General features: G+C 39.3%; 1 protein-coding gene across 2 annotated transcripts; it reads left to right on the top strand.

Moving 5' to 3' along the window:
• The first annotated feature begins 663 nt into the window (after positions 1-663).
• On the top strand, positions 664-3,883 carry LOC109242365 (putative zinc finger protein CONSTANS-LIKE 11). 2 transcript variants are annotated; one of them, XM_019409226.1, is made up of 5 exons: positions 664-1,250; positions 1,356-1,463; positions 1,990-2,214; positions 2,811-3,079; positions 3,462-3,883. In XM_019409226.1, the coding sequence occupies exons 1-5, from the start codon at positions 885-887 to the stop codon at positions 3,586-3,588; spliced, it is 1,095 nt and encodes a 364-aa protein (XP_019264771.1). In that variant the 5' UTR covers positions 664-884; the 3' UTR covers positions 3,589-3,883. The 2 variants fall into 2 exon arrangements, with proteins under 2 accessions (XP_019264771.1, XP_019264770.1); XM_019409225.1 differs by having other exon boundaries at positions 664-1,463.
• The last annotated feature ends 14,356 nt before the right edge of the window (positions 3,884-18,239 follow it).

Genomic DNA, 18,239 nt, shown 5'->3' with positions numbered 1-18,239 from the left:
ATTTTTTCATAAACTCTTAGCACAATGTATTGGATTTTATTAGTAAAAAAAATTATGCTGAAGTTTTTCCGTGTTTCAGTTTTATTTTCATATTAAATAGTGATCATTTTCAATTACATTGTAAACGCTTGCTATTTATTACTACTACTTAATATGAAAATTGGAATTTTTACTAAAATTAAAGCCGAATGGAAAGTACGGAGCCCACAGCATAGCCATGCTGGAGGGAGGAGACCTCGTTGACCACAAAAAAAGTCACATGTTCACGTGTCATTTTCACATGTCAACACGTGCCTCAATAGTCAGCCAACGATCTGTGCTGTAATTTCCTGGTGACGTGGCATCTTGTGACTAGACACTTAGCAGATAACCCTCCTATTGCAATTTGCACAAATTTGCCAAAATCCCATAGAGAAGAAAGCAGAGCGAGTCATAAGGCTATGTTTAAGCAAGTAACTTATTCTGATTTGCATATCAGCAACCATATCACTTTTATAGCTCACGTTTCTCCACGTGGAAATCAATGCTATACCCAAAGAAAAGCACGTGGATAAATAAAAGTGTCATATAGTAACTTTCAAAGAAAATAAAACATGTGCTTATATAGGTTTCTTGTAGATTTTTTTGTTTGTTTCCTTCTCTTAAACCTTAGAACATCTCCATCTCTAGCTCTATAGTCTCTTTTTTCATTTATCACATCCATGGGTTGCCACTTTCTTGATGTTAGTTAATAATATTAGTAGTTTTCACATAACTATAATTTCCTTTTCCTTATACTTTATTGTAATCATCGATCGTGTTTAATTTGAGTTTCTTGTTTAGTTTGGAATTGAGACATAATTGATTGACCGTTAACGTTCTTGAGTCTGATACGAAATTTTTAAATGTCGTCTGATCTAATGGAGCCTCTATGTGATGTATGTGGGTTGGAGAGGGCAGTGGTGTACTGTAAACCAGATGCAGCTAAGCTTTGCTTTCATTGTGATGGAAGTGTACACTCAGCAAATTGTTTATCTCGAAAACACATTCGTTCTCTCATTTGTGACAATTGCAGTTCAGAGCCTGCAATTGTACGTTGCATGATTATGGAAATGTGTTTATGTGAACGCTGTGATTCGAATACAATTGGTTGCAATATGGTATCAGGGCATCAACACGAGAAGTTGGATTCTTATAGTGGATGTCCATCTCCAGCTGAGTTTATGACAAAGATTTTGTCAACAGCTTTTGATGAAATGTCTAATAATAAGGTACATAATCTTAGTAGATTTGATACTGCTAGCTCATTAAGTGTCAATGAGAATAATTGCTCAATGGTGGCTAGCAAACTCAATGAATTTGCTTCTTGTATGAAGTTTGAACCATGGGCAATTCCTTCTTCAGTAATTCCTTCAAATTCCACATACTTGACAACCTACAACATAGATCAACCAGCATTCTCAGATGGATCTAGCCTCCCTAAGGTTGGTATGCTTTCTTTTTTTATTGTGTATTTATATCATTAGCAGTTCTAGGGTTTAACTTATATATACTGATAGTATAAAGAATTTTCACACTATCAATGTTACCTGTTGTAGCAAAACTTGCCTTATTTTTCAGGTTTCTTATTCAACTTAATATGGACGGTTACCTGTAATTATTTTTTTAAGTGAGTTGTCAGTTTATAGAAGTTCAACTCTATGCTATAAAGACATGCCTAATTGCTGAATGCATTAACTGATAGTATCAAAAAATTTTACACTATTAGTGTTACCTGTTGCGAAGAGGTGGCTTGGAGCAACACTAAAATATTTTTGTGTGACCTATAGATCATAGGTTTGAATCGTGAAATTAGGGTAGACTACCTACATCACACCCTCTAGGGGTGCAACCCTTCCCCAGATCCTGCGTGAAACCGGATGTTTTGTGCACCAAGCTGCCCCTAATTGGGGAATGCGTTGACAAGTAATAATCAGTATACACTAATTGTGCTTTATTTATTTGCTGCAGCAAAGTAGTACTACTATTAAAGATCATGAAATTTATGGAGCTAATGATCTTGCGGGGGATGTTGATTTGGACGAATTGAGTTCCAATTCTAGTTACAATATTTTCAGCAGTTTACAACAAAGTCATTCAAGATATTATAGTGAAGACAGGGGATTGGATTGCCTAGTGATGGAGAAAAATTTATCTGTCATTGGGCCTAATAGTCATGTTGAAACTGCACTAGAGGTACTTCTCAGACCTATAATTGTGCTATAATATATAACTTCTTTAAAAGAGCTTTAAAAAAATACACCAAATGAATTAGACATTAATTTTTTTTAAGGGGAGCCTTGGTATAACTGGTAAAGTTGTTGCCATGTAACCAGGAGGTCACGGGTTCAACCCGGGGAAATAGCTTCTTGCAGAAATGCAGGTGCAAGGCTGTGTACAATAGACCCTTGTGGTCTGGCCATTCCCCGGACCCCGCGCATAGCGGAAGCTTAGTGCACCGGGCTGCCCATATTTGTTGTTTTTTGTTCTTGAATATGATTACAAGAAGGGAAGCCTTGGAGCAATGGTAAAGTTGTCTCCGCCTGACCTATAGTCACGGGTTTGAGCCATAGAATCAGTAGTTAATGCTTGCATCAGGGTAGGTTGTCTATATAATACCTCTTAGGGTATGGCCCTTCCCTGAACCCTGCATGAAGCGGAATGCTTCGTGCACCGGACATGCCCTTTGTTCTGGAATATATGATACAAGTGCATACTTTAGATTGTTTTATAAAATGTTACTTACAAATGTGCTTAATCTTTAATTGTAATTTTGTTGTGTATTTTGTTAGGCACCATCTTCAGTGAGTGGAACTGCTAATTCCATGTTTATGAATCCAAGTTGTAATGGAAACACTGGCTTAGCTTTTACACAAGGACCAGTTCATTCAAAGTCATTGTCACTCTCCAACATCACCACAGAAAGTAGTGACGCAACTGAGTATCAAGATTGTGGGTTTTCGCCACTCTTTCCGCCTTGTGATTGGAATTCAGAAACTAGTTGTCTACGGGCAAGGAATGAAGCCAAGATGAGATACAATGAGAAAAAGAAAACTAGAACGTAAGTAGATCCATTCTGGTTTGTGTTCTTGAATCAATTCCATATACCAAAATACTAATGAAGGGGAGCCTTGGCGTAACTGGTAAAGTTATTGTCGTATAACCAAGAGCTCACAAGTTTGAGCCGTAGAAACAGCCTCTTGTAGAAATGCAGGGTAAGGCTGCATACAATAGACCCTTGCGGTCCGATCGAATCATGCGCATAACAGAAGCTTAATGCACCGGGCTGCCCTTTATACCAAAATACTAATGCTTTGCTTAATTGAGATTTTCCATTATGTTGATTAGCTAAGTGATTATTTTGACGAGTGTTTATTTTGTGCAAATCATGATTTTTGCCTTTAATTAACATTCCGTTATTATTATACATCCTTAACTTGCAGGTTCAGAAAACAAATAAGATATGTTTCACGTAAGGTCAGGGCAGATACGAGAAGGCGAGTTAAAGGCAGATTTGTTAAGGCTGGGGAAGCTTATGATTATGATCCATTAGTAACAAGGGATATGTGAGCTAAGGTAGCTGATTTTGGGTTCTTCTACTTTGTCAAAACTTGTCGAAGTGTTAAGGTATCTTAATGTAAAGACACTAAAACCATCAAATTCCTTTATGACAAGTCAGAGAGAGTTTATGCTAGTACCAGAGCTAGAAAATTTGTCATTGGTTGTGTCTGTCAATCCGACTTAGTTATGACAACAAACCTGAATGAGATGTATATATCCTGTGTGCAGGGCGTTGAAGATATAAGTAAGCAAATAAAAGTGTTTCTTCTCTAATATCTAAAGTTTTTCGATGAACTGGTGATCATGACACAATTCAACATGGTATTAGAATAGAAGACGTCATGCGTTCAAGGGAATGATTCAAAGAAAAGATGGTCATTAGAATCTAGAATGTGAGAAAGTACGGGAGAAAATATTATTATTGATTATCTAAAGTGTTACAATGTCCTATTTATATACAATGATTACATAATAATAGGTATCTACTTCCCGTTGTGGGACACTATACATGACTAACTACTTAACACTCCCCCTCAAGCCGGCGCTTATAAATCATATGTACCGAGCTTGTTACAAATGTAACTAATACGAGAACCAATAAGAGACTTAGTGAAAATATCTGCTAGCTGATCATTCGACTTCACAAACTTTGTAACATTATCTCCTGAGAGTATCTTTTCTCTTACAAAGTGACAGTCGATCTCAGTGTGTTTAGTCCTCTTATGGAACACCGAAATTTGACGCAATATGAAGAGCATCTTGATTATCACATACCAGTTCCATCCTGCTAATTTCTCTGAATTTCAACTCCTTGAGCAACTGCTTGACCCAAACTAGCTCACACGTTGCCATAGCCATGGCCCGATATTCTGCTTCGGCGCTAGATCTAGCAACTACATTCTGTTTCTTTCTCTTCTAAGAAACCAAATTACCTCCTACTAGAACACAATATCCAGACGTAGAACGTCTATCGGAAGGTGATCCTGCCCAATTAGCATCTGTGTACCCAAAAATCTGCTCGTGGCCTCGATCCTCGAATAGTAATCCTTTGCCTGGAGCTGACTTTATATATCAAAGAATGCGAACAACTGCATCCCAATGACTATCACAGGGAGAATCCATAAATTGACCTACAACACTCACCGGAAAAGAAATGTCAGGTCTAGTCACTATGAGGTAATTCAATTTGCCAACCAACCTCCTATATCTCGTAGGATCTCTAAGAGGCCCCCCTGTCCTGGAAGAACCTTAGCATTCAGATCCATAGGAGTGTCAACAGGTCTGCAGCCCATCATTCCAGTCTTCTCAAGAATGTCTAAGGCATACTTCCGCTGTGAAATAACAATTGCTGAGCTAGACTGAGCGACCTCAATACCTAGAAAATACTTCAATCTGCCCAGATCCTTAGTCTGGAAGTGCTGAAAGAGATGCTGCTTCAGATTAGTAATACCATCTTGATCATTGCCAGTAAAAACAATATCATCAACATAAACCACCAGATAAATACACAGATTGGGAGCAGAATGCCGATAAAATACAGAGTGATCAGCTTCACTATGAGTCATGCCGAACTCCTGAATAACTGTGCTGAACTTATCAAACCAAGCTCTAGGGGAGTGTTTCAAACCATATAGTGACCTGGACAATCGACATACAAGACCACTAGACTCCCCCTGAGCAACAAAACCAGGTAGTTGCTCCATATAAACTTCTTCCGCAAGATCACCGTGGAGAAAAGCATTCTTAATGTCTAACTGATAAAGAGGCCAATGACGTACAACAACCGTGGAATAAAAGAGACGAACCGATGCTACTTTAGCCACAAGAGAGAAAGTATCACTATAATCAAGCCCAAAAATCTGAGTGTATCCTTTTGCAATAAGACGAGCCTTAAGCCGATCAAATTGGCCATCCGAGCCGACTTTGACTGCATAAACCCAACGACAACCAACAGTAGACTTACCTGAAGGAAGAGGAACAAGCTATCAAGTGCCACTCGCATGTAAAGCAAACATCTCGTCAATCATAGCCATTCGCCATCCTGGATGAGACAGTGCCTCACCTGTAGACTTAGGGATAGAAACAGTGGACAAAGATGATATAAAAGCATAATGAGGTGATGACAGATGATGATAACTTAAACAGACATAATGGGGATTAGGATTAAGTGTGGATCGTATACCTTTGCGGAGTGTAATTGGTTGACTAAGAGGAGACAAGTCTGCAGTAGGTGCGGAATCTGATGCAGGACGTGAATCACCTGGGCCTAATGTTGGACATGGACGACGATGATAAGTCAAGATGGTGGAGCTGCAGATGGTTGAACTGGACTAGGTGGTGGACTTGGAGCTATAGGTGGTAGAACTGGAGCTATAGGTCGTGGAGCTGCAAGTGGAGTTGTAGGTGGTGGAGCTAGAGATGTAGAGGATGATGAATCAGAGATAATGACTGAATCCCCAAAAGATGAAACTAGTAGCACCTCAGAAATATTTAAATGATTACCTGGACCTGTGAAGTATGATTGGATTTCAAAGAAGGTAACATCATCGGAGATAAGGTACCTCTGGAGGTCATGAGAATAGCATCGATACCCCTTTTGTGTTCTCGAGTAACCCAGAAATACGCACTTAAGAGCACGATGAGCTAACTTATCTTTTCCCTGAGTAAGATTATGAACAAAACAAGTGCTTCCAAAGACACAGGGTGGAAGAGAGAATAAAGGTAAGTGGGAAAACAGGACAGAGAATGAAACTTGATTCTGGATAGCTAAATACGGCATACGATTAATAAGATAGCAAGATGTAAGAACTGCATCCCCCCAAAGATGCAACGGAACATGAGATTGTATGAGTAAGCTACGAGCAGTTTTAATAAGATGTCTATTCTTTGTTTCAGCTTCCCCATTTTGTTGAGATGTGTACGGACCAAATATTTAATGAATAATCACACGAGAGTTCATAAACTGCTGAAATAAGGTAGACAAATACTCTAGGGCATTATCACTATGAAATATGCGAATAGCAACCCCAAATTGATTTTGAATTTCAGCGTGGAAGGTCTATAAAATAGAAAACAACTCAGATCGATTTTTTATCAGAAATATCCAAGTACACCTGGAATAATCATCAATGGAACTGACAAAGCAGCAGAATCCTAAGGTAGAACAGACCCGACTAGGACCCCAAACATTTGAATGGACTAAAGTAAAAGGTGACTTTGCTCGATTATCAAGACACTAAGGAAAATGTGAGCGGGTATGCTTACTGAGCTAACATGACTCACACTCTAGAGTGTAGAGGTGAGATAAACCAGGTACCATTTTTTATAGTTTTGACAAAGTGGGTTGTCCCAACCGTTTATGTAATAAATTTGGTGAATCAGTGACAGGACAGGTCGTTGAAGGAAGAAAGATGTGAGTCCATATGATTTTGCGAGGATAAGGTAATAAAGTCCATCTGATTCACGTCTGGTACCAATGATCTGTCCTGTACTGCGTTCCTATATAAAAACAAGGTCATCAAGAAATAAAATAGAATATTTAAGTGATTTGGCTAAGCGACTAATGACTATGAGATTAAAAGGACTACCGCGAACATAAAGAACTGAATCTAAAGGTAAGGAAGGAAATGAACTTGCTTGACCTATTCCAGTTGCCATGGTTTGAGACTCGTTGGCCATTGTGACTGTTGGGAGAGATTGAGAACATGAAATAGTAGTGAAAAGAGATTTGTTACCAGAATATGATCAGATGCGCCTGAATCAATAACCCAAGAATCAGCGGTTGAGGATTGGGAGACACAAGTCACACTACCTTCTGTTTGAACAACGGAAGCTATCCCTGAAGACGTCTATTTACATGCTTTGTACTGAAAGAACTCAATATAATCCGGTAAAGAAACCATCTGGATTGGATTCAATGCATTGGATCCAACGGATTGTGGTTAAAAGGCTTCTGATACGAATGCCATTATAATATTGTATGGGAAAAAGAATTTTTTTTGGGAATTACTGTTCTCGCAGGAAAACTCACTATTCACGCCGGAAAAATTACTGTAGTCATCGGAGAAATCTCAAAGTGCTCAGAATAAAAGGAAAACAGTATGAGCCTGCTCGGAATTACTAGAAGATAAGGCTATCGTGAAGAAACTTTTCCAAAAAATGCCCGAAATACTGTTCACGCGCCGGTGCATGTCCTGATGCGCCGCCGATGTCAGAAGCTCTGGAGGCACGTGAGAGCGCGTGGACGGGTTCTGCCGGTGTGGTTTTTTGGGGTTTGGTCGCCTGAGAAATCCGCACCTACTGGTGGTGTTAGTTTTCGTAAAATACCCACCGGAGAAGGGATTTCGTAAAAAGAGCTTGAAAGTTACTAGAAAAAGGCACGGTGACTGTCTCGGACTCGCTGGTAACTGCATAGCGAGGATTTCTCACTAGTTGCTTTGATACCATGTGAGAAAGCACGTGAGAAAATATTATTATTGATTATCTAAAGTATCGTACAATGCCCTATTTTTATACAATGATTACATAATAATAGGTATCTATTTCCCGATGTGGGACACTATAAATGACTAACTACTTAACATAGAAGAATGAAGATCATGAGGAAAATGATACTTATGGAATATGAAGAGAATTATGTTGTTTTTCTCTGCATATATGTCCAGTAAAGCCTTGGTACTGGACTATCGAATCAGAATAATAGCTTGTTTGACCAAGCTTCTAAAATCTGCTTATTTTGAAAAACGTTTTTCTCAAAAGTGCTTTTAAAAAAAAAAAAATTTAGTGAGAAGTAGTTTTACTAATTAATTTAAAAAGCAATTTTGAGCAACAATTAGTGTTTGGCCAAGCTTTTTTAAAAGTGCTTTTAAGTATATCTCTTTTCAAAAGTACAACAACAATAACAACCCAGTACAATCGCACAAGTGATGTCTGGGAAGGGTAGAGTGTACGCAGACCTTACCCCTACCTTTAAGAAGGCAGAGAGACTGTTTTCAGAAGAACCTCGGCTCGGGAGGGGAAAAGGGGAGGGGCAATAACAACAAACAGATCTGACAACCGAAGCGAAAATACAAAAATAGCAATAGGTAATGCAATCAGAAAATCGAAACAAAGACAACAACAAGTAGCTACAGAAGTCTAGGGACACGAAAAAAATACGAAAAACACCAAGTGATGAATCAAAGCTATTGTTACAAACAAGGACGACACTCGGCTACCAAACCCTTAACCTTTATTCTCAACCTCCACCCTTTCCTATACATGGTCATGTCCTCAGTAAGTTGGAGCAACGCCATATCTTGTCTAATCACCTCTCTTCAATACTTCTTCAGTCTGCCTCTACCTCTCCATTGGCACTCAAATGCCAGTCTGTCACACCTCCTCACTTGAGCATCAGTAGCCGTCCTCTTCACATGCCCGAACCATCTAAGTCTCGCTTCCGGCATCTTTTCCTCCACAGGGGCCACCCTGACCTTGTCCCAGATAACTTCTGTTGATACCCAATTTTTCCCATAATATTCAAAACTATGCACTGGCATCAATTAGTATTTTTTTATACAATTTCTGCTTTTTTAAAATATTTTAGTTGGTTTCTCCCAGCATTTTATTTATAAAACAATCACTGATTGCATCACAAATAATTTTATAATAATTTTTGTGGCTTAATTTTATCATTTGCATTTGTACTAAGTTTCAATTATTGCACAAATAGCCATATTTGTATTTGTAGGATATAGTTGCAATTACTTTGCAATTATAGCCCGTGCATGTATTATTATATTATTTTACCAGAAAATAGCCTTTATATTTTTAAAATAATAAGTAATAATTTTAAAATATTTCTAGGCATGAAAATTATTTTTTACAACCTATTAATTATTTTAAAAAAAATTGTTTTATCAATTAAAGAGGTATTTAACAAATAGCCCCTTTCTATCCTGGACCTAGCCTAATTAAATCAAAAACCAGCCCAAATCTACCCAGCCCAAACCCATATCATCCAAACGTCCCCCAAACCCTTTCAATCTTGGCCGTTGATCACAGAGATCAACGGCCACCATCACCCCTTTCCTTTTTTAATTCCAATGACCCCCAAACCCTTGACATTTGTTTACTCCCGCCGCCCCTGAAACCCTCTCCTCTCCAATTCTCTCTTAAACCAAACTTAACCCTATCCGCCGCCACCCAGAACCAGCCATAATCCCCTTGATTCCTACCCGATCTATGGCTTCCCATGGCTGTACGAGGCCTCTACTTGTCTCCTATCTCCCCTGGTTGCTCGATTGTGTGGATTCGTAGAAGGACCTCGAAGAGATCTGGTCCAGATCTCATTCAAAACTCTTCAAAGAGCCTGTCTATAGTCTGTGAGTGCTTTCTATCAAAGTTTCACGGCTCAAATCTTTGATTCAAGGGCCAGATTCTCTTTACCCTCTTTTTTTTTCGAACTTAGCATTTGGACTTGAATCCGTCCAGATCCTTGCAGATCTGGAGCGATTTGAGTTCGTCATTTCGTTTTCCTTATGGCTCCTTTATTTCTCTACTGATTAATCAATTTTTGAACATTTTGTTATATTACGGTTTGTTTTTCTTGTTGTTTGTTGGTCGAGCCTCTGCGTAGCTGAAGTATTTTCAAACTTCCATGGCTATTCTTTTAGGTTACTAACTGGTTTTAAACACTCCACTACTTCAGGTTTTGATTTTTATGATTTCTGTTTGTTCAAACCTCTGTGTGTTGACATGCTTTCAAGTATTCCATGTCTTTTTTCCTTATTTGAGTGTTTTCAAATTAGGGGTTTGAACTATTTTCCGTCTAAATTCTCTGTGTTCCTTAAAGTTTTACTCAACCTATTTTGTTTATGAGAATTTATATGTTCTTTTCAGAATTGTTAAGTGATTTGCTCTGTCAAAATTTCGTGTGCATGATTCTTGATTATATCCATGTTTATGACCTTAATTGGTCATTCTTGCCTTATTTGACTGCTGTATATTTACTGATTCTTTACGTTATTCTTTCCTTAATTAAACCCTTGATTATTTTATTTTGAAGTTCTTTATTTGGTTTGATTTGAACTCCTTTCCTTAATAAGGCCTCTGATCTTTACTTCTTTACTCAGTCTGATTGAACCTCGTGCCTTAACTAGTTCTTGTCATTACCGTTGGTTAATTTTCCTTAATTAAAGGAGAAGACTATGCTGAACCTCATTGTGTGATTGATTCTGAGATCCCTTAATTGCTGATTATTGATCACTTTACCTTATTTGCTCTACTCTTGAACTACTATATAAACTCTTTTATTTAACTTCTTAGACACGAACATTAGTTCATCAACTACTCTTACACTCTAAAAAAGTTCTCTGTTATTCCTGCTACTTGTGATCTTTATTAGTCTAGCCGGCAGTAAGCCAAGGCTGGAAATCGCACAACACCTATCTTACATCTTGTGTTCTCTTTCCCTAACTGGTATGCCTCAGATTAAATTTTAGAATCTAAACCTATGTGTTTATTTACTGCCTTAGTTCATCAGTCTCGAGTTCATTCCTGCTTCTGTTTACTGCTTATCTAGCATGCCTAATACACCTTGTTCAATATGTGATTAGCATGTCTCCACTTTACTTGCCTGTTTACTGTCTTGTTTAACATGTCTAACGCTGTTTTGTTCCATATGTGATTAGCCTGTTTGCCTAACTACTGTTTATCTAGCATGCCTAAACTTTATTTTGTTAAGTGTGTGATTTGCATGTCTACACTTGTTGATACTTGCCTAGTTTGTCCTTTTAAGTTCTTGCCCATTCTGCCTTACTCCTGCTAAGTCATCTAATCCTTCAGGCAACTATAAGTTGTGCAGTTGGTTCTGTCCATTGTTCATGTGTTTTCAATGAAGCTTTACTGTGATCCTTGCTCTATGTTGCAATGACATACCTTATAGCTAACCTATTAGTTCTGTTGAACCCCTTGAGAATTCTATGCACCCTGTTGTTTATGTGCTCAATTATACACTACGGTGTACTCTATGTGTCCCCAACCCCTCTCTCATTGTGTGAAACCTGCTTGCAAGTGTTTCTGAATAATGGTTGTTCTGTGATTTGTGTTTGACTTAAAGTATTTTTTTCATACTTTTCTTAAGCTCTTTTACTCCAAATTAGTACTAATTTTTCAAAAAATCTATTCATTTCTAAGAACCCTCTTCATATAGTTTACCAAAACTCTTTCAAATCATGTCAAGCACTCCCACTTATTCTTAGCTTATTAAGTCCTGCCCCTCTGGTATGTGTACTGCTTAGAGGTCCCTGAGATCTCTCTAAACTCTGGCATATCAGGGCTGGCTCTTTCACACTCCACATAATCAGTCTTTATTTGAGAAAGTCTGGGTGTGATCACGGCCCGGGATCCTTGAGGTCCTTAGGGAACTCTGACACACTTGGACACAAATGTGGCAATGAATCTTGGGCATTTGAGACTAGTGAAGTCCTGGTACACCGGGATTTGCTTTGGGCCTACTTCAGGCTCCCTATAGCTTAATTTATCTTTTATTTATGTAATTTTTATTCAATCATTGGTCTGTAATAATTAATTGTAAATAGATATTGGGTGACTAGTGAAAAGGGAGGGTAGTTGTATACTGTGGGTAAATTTGGGTAGATAACATGTCTATAGGTTTTACTTTGGTTCAAATGTGTTTTGTTAGATAACATGCCTATAGGGTTCGTTTTGGCTCAAATGTGTTTTGTTAGACAATATGCCTATAGGGTTTTGCTTTGGTCAAATAAGTTCTGCCTGCTTTACTTTACATGATTAGACACCATGCCTATAGAGAATAAAATAACTAAGGTTCAGTTTCCATTACGGCATATATTCAAGTTCGCCTCTTTAGAACTCATTCCTATAGGATCTAAAATCAGTTTTAATTAGAACTCATGCCTATAGGATCTAAAAACAGTTTGATTAGAACTCACGCCTATAGGTTCTGAATCAGTTTAATTAATTATCTTACTCGTTTCTTTAATGGTCTTCAACGCTGTGTTAATTAATGTCACTAGAAAGCATGCCTTTAGGATAAAGGACTTCAAAATTTTTTCCAGAATTGTGACTGAATATACACACTTAGGCAAGCCTTAGGCGTTAAATAACTGTGAAACCAGTTCTGTTTATATGTGATATTATCCAGGCTTAACGGGCTATAAAACCAGTAGGCAAACTGGTTAGGATTCTGCCACTTTCCTTATGCATATGCTGAATCTGTAACATTCATCTAGATACCATGTTCTTAGGATTTCTGAACTTTCTTCAAAACCATTGTTTTAGACGTGCTGTTTGTTTGCCTATATACATGCGGAGTTAAAAGTGAGCCTTCTAACTGCTTGTCTTTATTTGCTTGTCCTATATGGTATTTGCCTGTCACCTAGATTTTTACCTTTTATAAACCTTAGGCCGTATAGAATTGTCCAGATCTAGAGGTCCCAAATTCCTCCGGGATCATAAGGAAGGGACGGGTAGCAGCACGCTTAGAGGTCGTTAATTAAACTCGCTGATAACTACTAAGGGGAGGGTAATGGGTAGTAAAAGAATATGATGACCTGTGCGCTAATGTCACGTGTATCCCCTTTCATTGATGAGTGATTACCGGGCATTGCATGGGTATGATCCTGTAGGCTAATCAACTTAGGACTTCCCTTTCCCAATTCCCGTATGTGTTTAAATTCTCTAAATTTTCTTTTCTTTACTTATACATGTATAAGTTATCCAAACCTCTTTTATCTTCACTAACTTCCTTGACCATATATGAATTTAGATGGGGAAAGCTACTTTATTTGCAAATACTTGCTTACTTGTTATTTGACTATTTCATATAGTTTAAGTTCGGCCGGGACCTGCCGTTGTGGACCGCGAGGGGTGCCTAACACCTTCCCCTCAAGGTTATTTCGAGCCCTTACCCTAATCTCTGGTATTGCGAACTAGTTACATGAGTTAATTACTCTAGGTGCACTAACGCACCATAATCCGTTAGGTGGCGACTCTTCAAATACCCAATTCCCAAAAGGAAAAGAGTTGTTCCCCTATAAATGTCGAAACCCGGACTTTCCCCGCAAAAAGGGAAAAAAAAGGGGGCGCGACAGAATGGCGACTCTGCTGGGAATATTTTAGGCTCTTACCATAACAAACTTATTTTTTTGAATTAGTCTTAAGCATGCTTTATCCCGTGTACCCTCTCCCCTTATTTGTATTTAACTGATTATTTATGATTTCTTTTATTTCCTGAAACTTGCTTGTCTCTTTTTTTTCTTTTTCCGTAACTGTCTTTCAATTATTCAAATACTGCATTTATCATTTTTTACGTGCAAATACGTGACAACATGCCGTTTATTGTTGCATAAATCATGCTCCACATCATATTCCACTCGTAAGTATCAAATCCTGTAGCAACGCTTGATGAGTGGTTGCGCTCTTCCAATTTATTACCCTTAAATTCGAAAAGGCTTATTTGCGGTAAAACTTATCGTAATTGTGCATGCATCATGGTCAAACCTAGTCGGATTAATATGTTGTCCACATAATAATCCTTTAAGACGAGCCTTATCCAAAAGTCCGTCGGGGTTTCCATAATCCCAACGGACATAATCACGTTCTGTGCATTAATTTGGAGAACTAAATGCCAATATGCTAATCATGAATGTACAAATAGTCGAGTCTGGTGGGGGAGAAGGGCCTAACCTTTTTATTTTGCAGAAAATGAGGCATGAGGTCCCCAGATTCGGCATGGTTAGCAACATCCCACCATTTCTACTAGATTGGTGGGAGGACCTTTCCTCAAGTGACAAGAAACACGTGAGAAAGCACTTGGGCAATTTACCTTCTCTACTAGACATTCAGCCAAATAATATGTGGATTGAGGCTGCCACTTTGTTCTGGGACAGTGAAAGGGCTGTGTTCCGTTTCGGCAATATGGAAATGACACCACTCCTAGAAGAAACTGGGGGACTTGCGGGACTGACTTGGGATAGCCCTGGGTTGTTGGTACCGGAGAACCGTACTGGTAAAGGGTTCCTAAAGATGATGGGGTTGAAGAAAAATGCTGACTTGGAATGCTTGAAGAAATCCTACATACCCTTCGAATACCTGTATGAGAGATATGGCCATAGCAAGTCCTACCGTACCTTCCATGACGAGATTTCTATCACTTCTCTGGGACACATCCACCGTAGAGTGTTCGTGTTCACTGTGTGCTTCTTGGGCCTGATAGTGTTCCCGATGAAAAGGGAAAGAATCCATACTAGATTTGCCATGGTCGCCAAGACATTGATGGAAGGGATCAATGGACAGACATACACTATAGTCCCCATGATCATAGCCGACATCTACAGGGCTCTAGAGCGCTGTCAAAGGGGGATCAAGCATTTCGAGGGTTGTAACCTGTTGCTGCAGTTGTGGTTATTAGAACATCTTCCAAGGGGCCAGTATCGTCAAGAACTTCCGCGAAGGGCTTGGAATGACTATATTGCCTTCCATCACCCCAAGTGGATAACTTACATTCCGGACAGGTTTGCTCAGCCGGAAAGTGCCAAAGAGTGGGTAGAGTTCTTCGACAATCTGATCGAGGAACAAGTGCAATGGATGTTTGATTGGTTCCCAACAGACGAGTTCATCATCAGATCCAGGGACGCCATACTTGGTGCTGATTGGGTTGAGAGGAATATACCCTTGTGTCCTTATCCGAGTTATAAGGCAAGCAGGCAAGAAGCAGGTTGTACCAAGGGTTGCCAAGATAAGTCACTTCAGAGTGGACTTTCAGGACGACGACGTCCCTTACAAGTGCCAATCTCAGCAGATGTGGCACTGCAAGATCATTGTGGAAAAGAACACCATTGAGCCAGACAGGTATCATGCGGGGTGTGAACCTCTCTACCCAACATGATTAGAAGACAATCTAAAGGAATGGTGAGGCCAGGAGCCGGTCGAGGGAATAGGATCATAGACGAAGAAGCTGAGGCTCAAGTCAAATACAACAGACTGCGCAAGAGGGTCCACGACTCTGAGAATGAGCACCGGGAAATACACGAGACAAATATAAGGCTGATCGACGAATGGAAAGAAATGGTTGTCACTTCCAACAGAAGGTTGGGGTATCTAGAGCGAGGATTACTGGAGCTGGAGGGTAAAATCATAAAGAGGATTGTGGATTGCCAGAATGCTAAAGGAAGCGAAGGAGCACATTTGGCTAGAGCCTACCTACTGCTGGGTCTGCGCGAGCTGGGAAACCTGTATGATGGAGTGAGGAAGATCGAATCTGGGGAAGGTCCTTCTGGGACTAAGTAGGCTAGATATATTTGCTTTCCTAAATGTAATAAGGCCAAGTGCCAATAGTGACTTACTTTTCTATTATCTTAGTAGTGACTTACTTTTCTATTATCTTAGTGTCGTTTTGGGATTCATCTATTTTCATATTATGAAATGAGGCATTTACTGGCATCTAAGGTTCTCCAAATCTATTTGTCTCTAGGCCTACCTCGGGCACAACGAGGCTCCCAAATTAGGACACGAATTTACATTCTCGCAATATGTGTTTAAATACTGCAAACATTTTAGAACCCTTACTGGCTTGTTTACCTTTTTGTTTTCCTTTTATTCTTTATTCCCATCTCCTAAGGTTGGTTCGCTCATACTGGCATCATCAGCGTATCACACCAGATCTAGAGGCCCTCCACCTCCTCCTCCTCCAAGCAATATGATCACGCCCAACTCTAGTCCTAAAAAGGATAAGCGGTCGCTACAAATATAATCCGGTCTAAAAGTCCGGAGTCGAATCCCACAGAGAACTAAGGTTTCGTTGTATCTATTTAATATCACCAAGAAGACAAGATTGAAAATAAATAAACAGCTGAAAACTAACTATGCTTGAATAGTAAACAATTAGAATAAAGGTCTAAGGTAATGGTTTCCCCCGTTGTTGATTTCCTTGGTTGTATGTTTCTTATAGCGTTGACTTAGTTGCGTCTAGCAATCATGAACTCTCCAGCTATCATAAATCTCTCTCAAGCAATTATGATAATTTACTAGACGCGCTCTCTCAAGCTACGCTAGCTAGATTCGCATTACAGTTCACTTAGATTGCACCCGAGGTATCGTTATCTCTAATCCAACCTCTAAACCCTCGGTTATGACTCTCGCCTATACTACGGGAGTAATGTTGTTCAATCAACTACCTAAATATGCACTCTCTCTCAGGCAGATACATAATAAATAGGAACGGCTAATTGAGGATCCTTTCAATTAACCACAATCAAAACATAGTTGAACAAATAGAGATTAAACTAATTCAAATCTATATTACTTATAACAACCAATTCATCCCCAACGAGTTTCACCAAAACCTTAGATTAGAAAAGTTAGCTACTCATGAAACTAACAAAAATCACAAAAGAATTCATATTCAAAGGTAAAAGAACAAAGAAGAAGATTAAAGATTGATGCCCAATGATCCTCCTTGCTTCTTGCCCTTCCTTCTGATGTTTTTCACTTCCAAAAATCATTCTCTTTCGCTCTTGGCCGGCCTCCCTCTTTTAATATAGGGTTTAGGGCTTAAAATCCCATATTTTGCACTTTAGTCCCTGAAATTTACGTGTCCTGCCGCGGTCCCACCGCGGTTACGCCAGGACCGCGGCCAGAATGGTCCTCTGAATCTTTGGTAATGTTCTGCCGCGGTCCTACCGCGGTCCTACCGTAACCGCGGTTTTTCACTCTGTTCCATTTGGAATTTGGAAAAACGTAAAACCTGAAAGTTATAGCCCTTTGAGTTAGCTTTCCAACCATATATTGTGGAGCCCAAATGGAATTCTGAGCAAAACGTTATGTCTATTTTACTAGACAGTGCGCAATATGCCTCATCGAGTCTTCGTTTGTTCTCAACTATCAAATTTGACCCCCGAACACGATCCCGGCTTAATTCCTTGAGCTTTTACTCAGACTTCAAAGCTTCAAATCACTTAAATTCATTCCATAACATCTATATAGCTCGGAATCACACCTACAAGGCATAAAACACACAATTAGTGCAAAACACTAGCGATTAAAGCGTAAACTCAACTAAAGTGCAGTAAATTAGAGTGTAATAATCGACTAAAATACGCAATTATAGCCTATCATCACAATACAAAGAGCAAAGGGAAGGCTAAAATGGACGACTTAAGTGGTATTCGAAAGGAAAATGCGAAAAATGCAGAGACTTCAGATGGTCGGAGTACTCCGACACCAAATGACTTAATTTTAAGGTTGGAACAAAAGATACTAGAGCTACAGGGAGAGCTTGAGCAGGTCCACAACTTGGCAAACCTATCCCTCACCCTGAATGTCCCCGACATCAATCAACAAGACACAAAGAACCCAGCACCTCCCCAAAACACACCAAACCAACACCCACAAAACCCTCCTGCACCACATCAATATGCAACCCCACCTCAAAACCTCAATCCCTTACCGGTACCAACTCCGCCACAACACCACCATCAACCAATCCAGTACCCACCAACCGCCACTTACCACACTCCCCAAAGCACACCACAACCCATTCCGGATCCTCAAAACTCAACCAATGACCATCACTACACCCAAGTCTCTGGCACTCATCAAAACAACCCTATATATGTGGAAAACGTACCTCACTCTACTCA

This window comes from Nicotiana attenuata, unplaced genomic scaffold, assembly GCF_001879085.1.
Source record: "Nicotiana attenuata strain UT unplaced genomic scaffold, NIATTr2, whole genome shotgun sequence".
In the NCBI taxonomy this organism is placed as follows: domain Eukaryota; kingdom Viridiplantae; phylum Streptophyta; class Magnoliopsida; order Solanales; family Solanaceae; genus Nicotiana; species Nicotiana attenuata.
The sequence above is the reverse complement of the archived record's forward strand: the minus strand, read 5'-3'. Positions and strand labels throughout refer to the sequence as shown.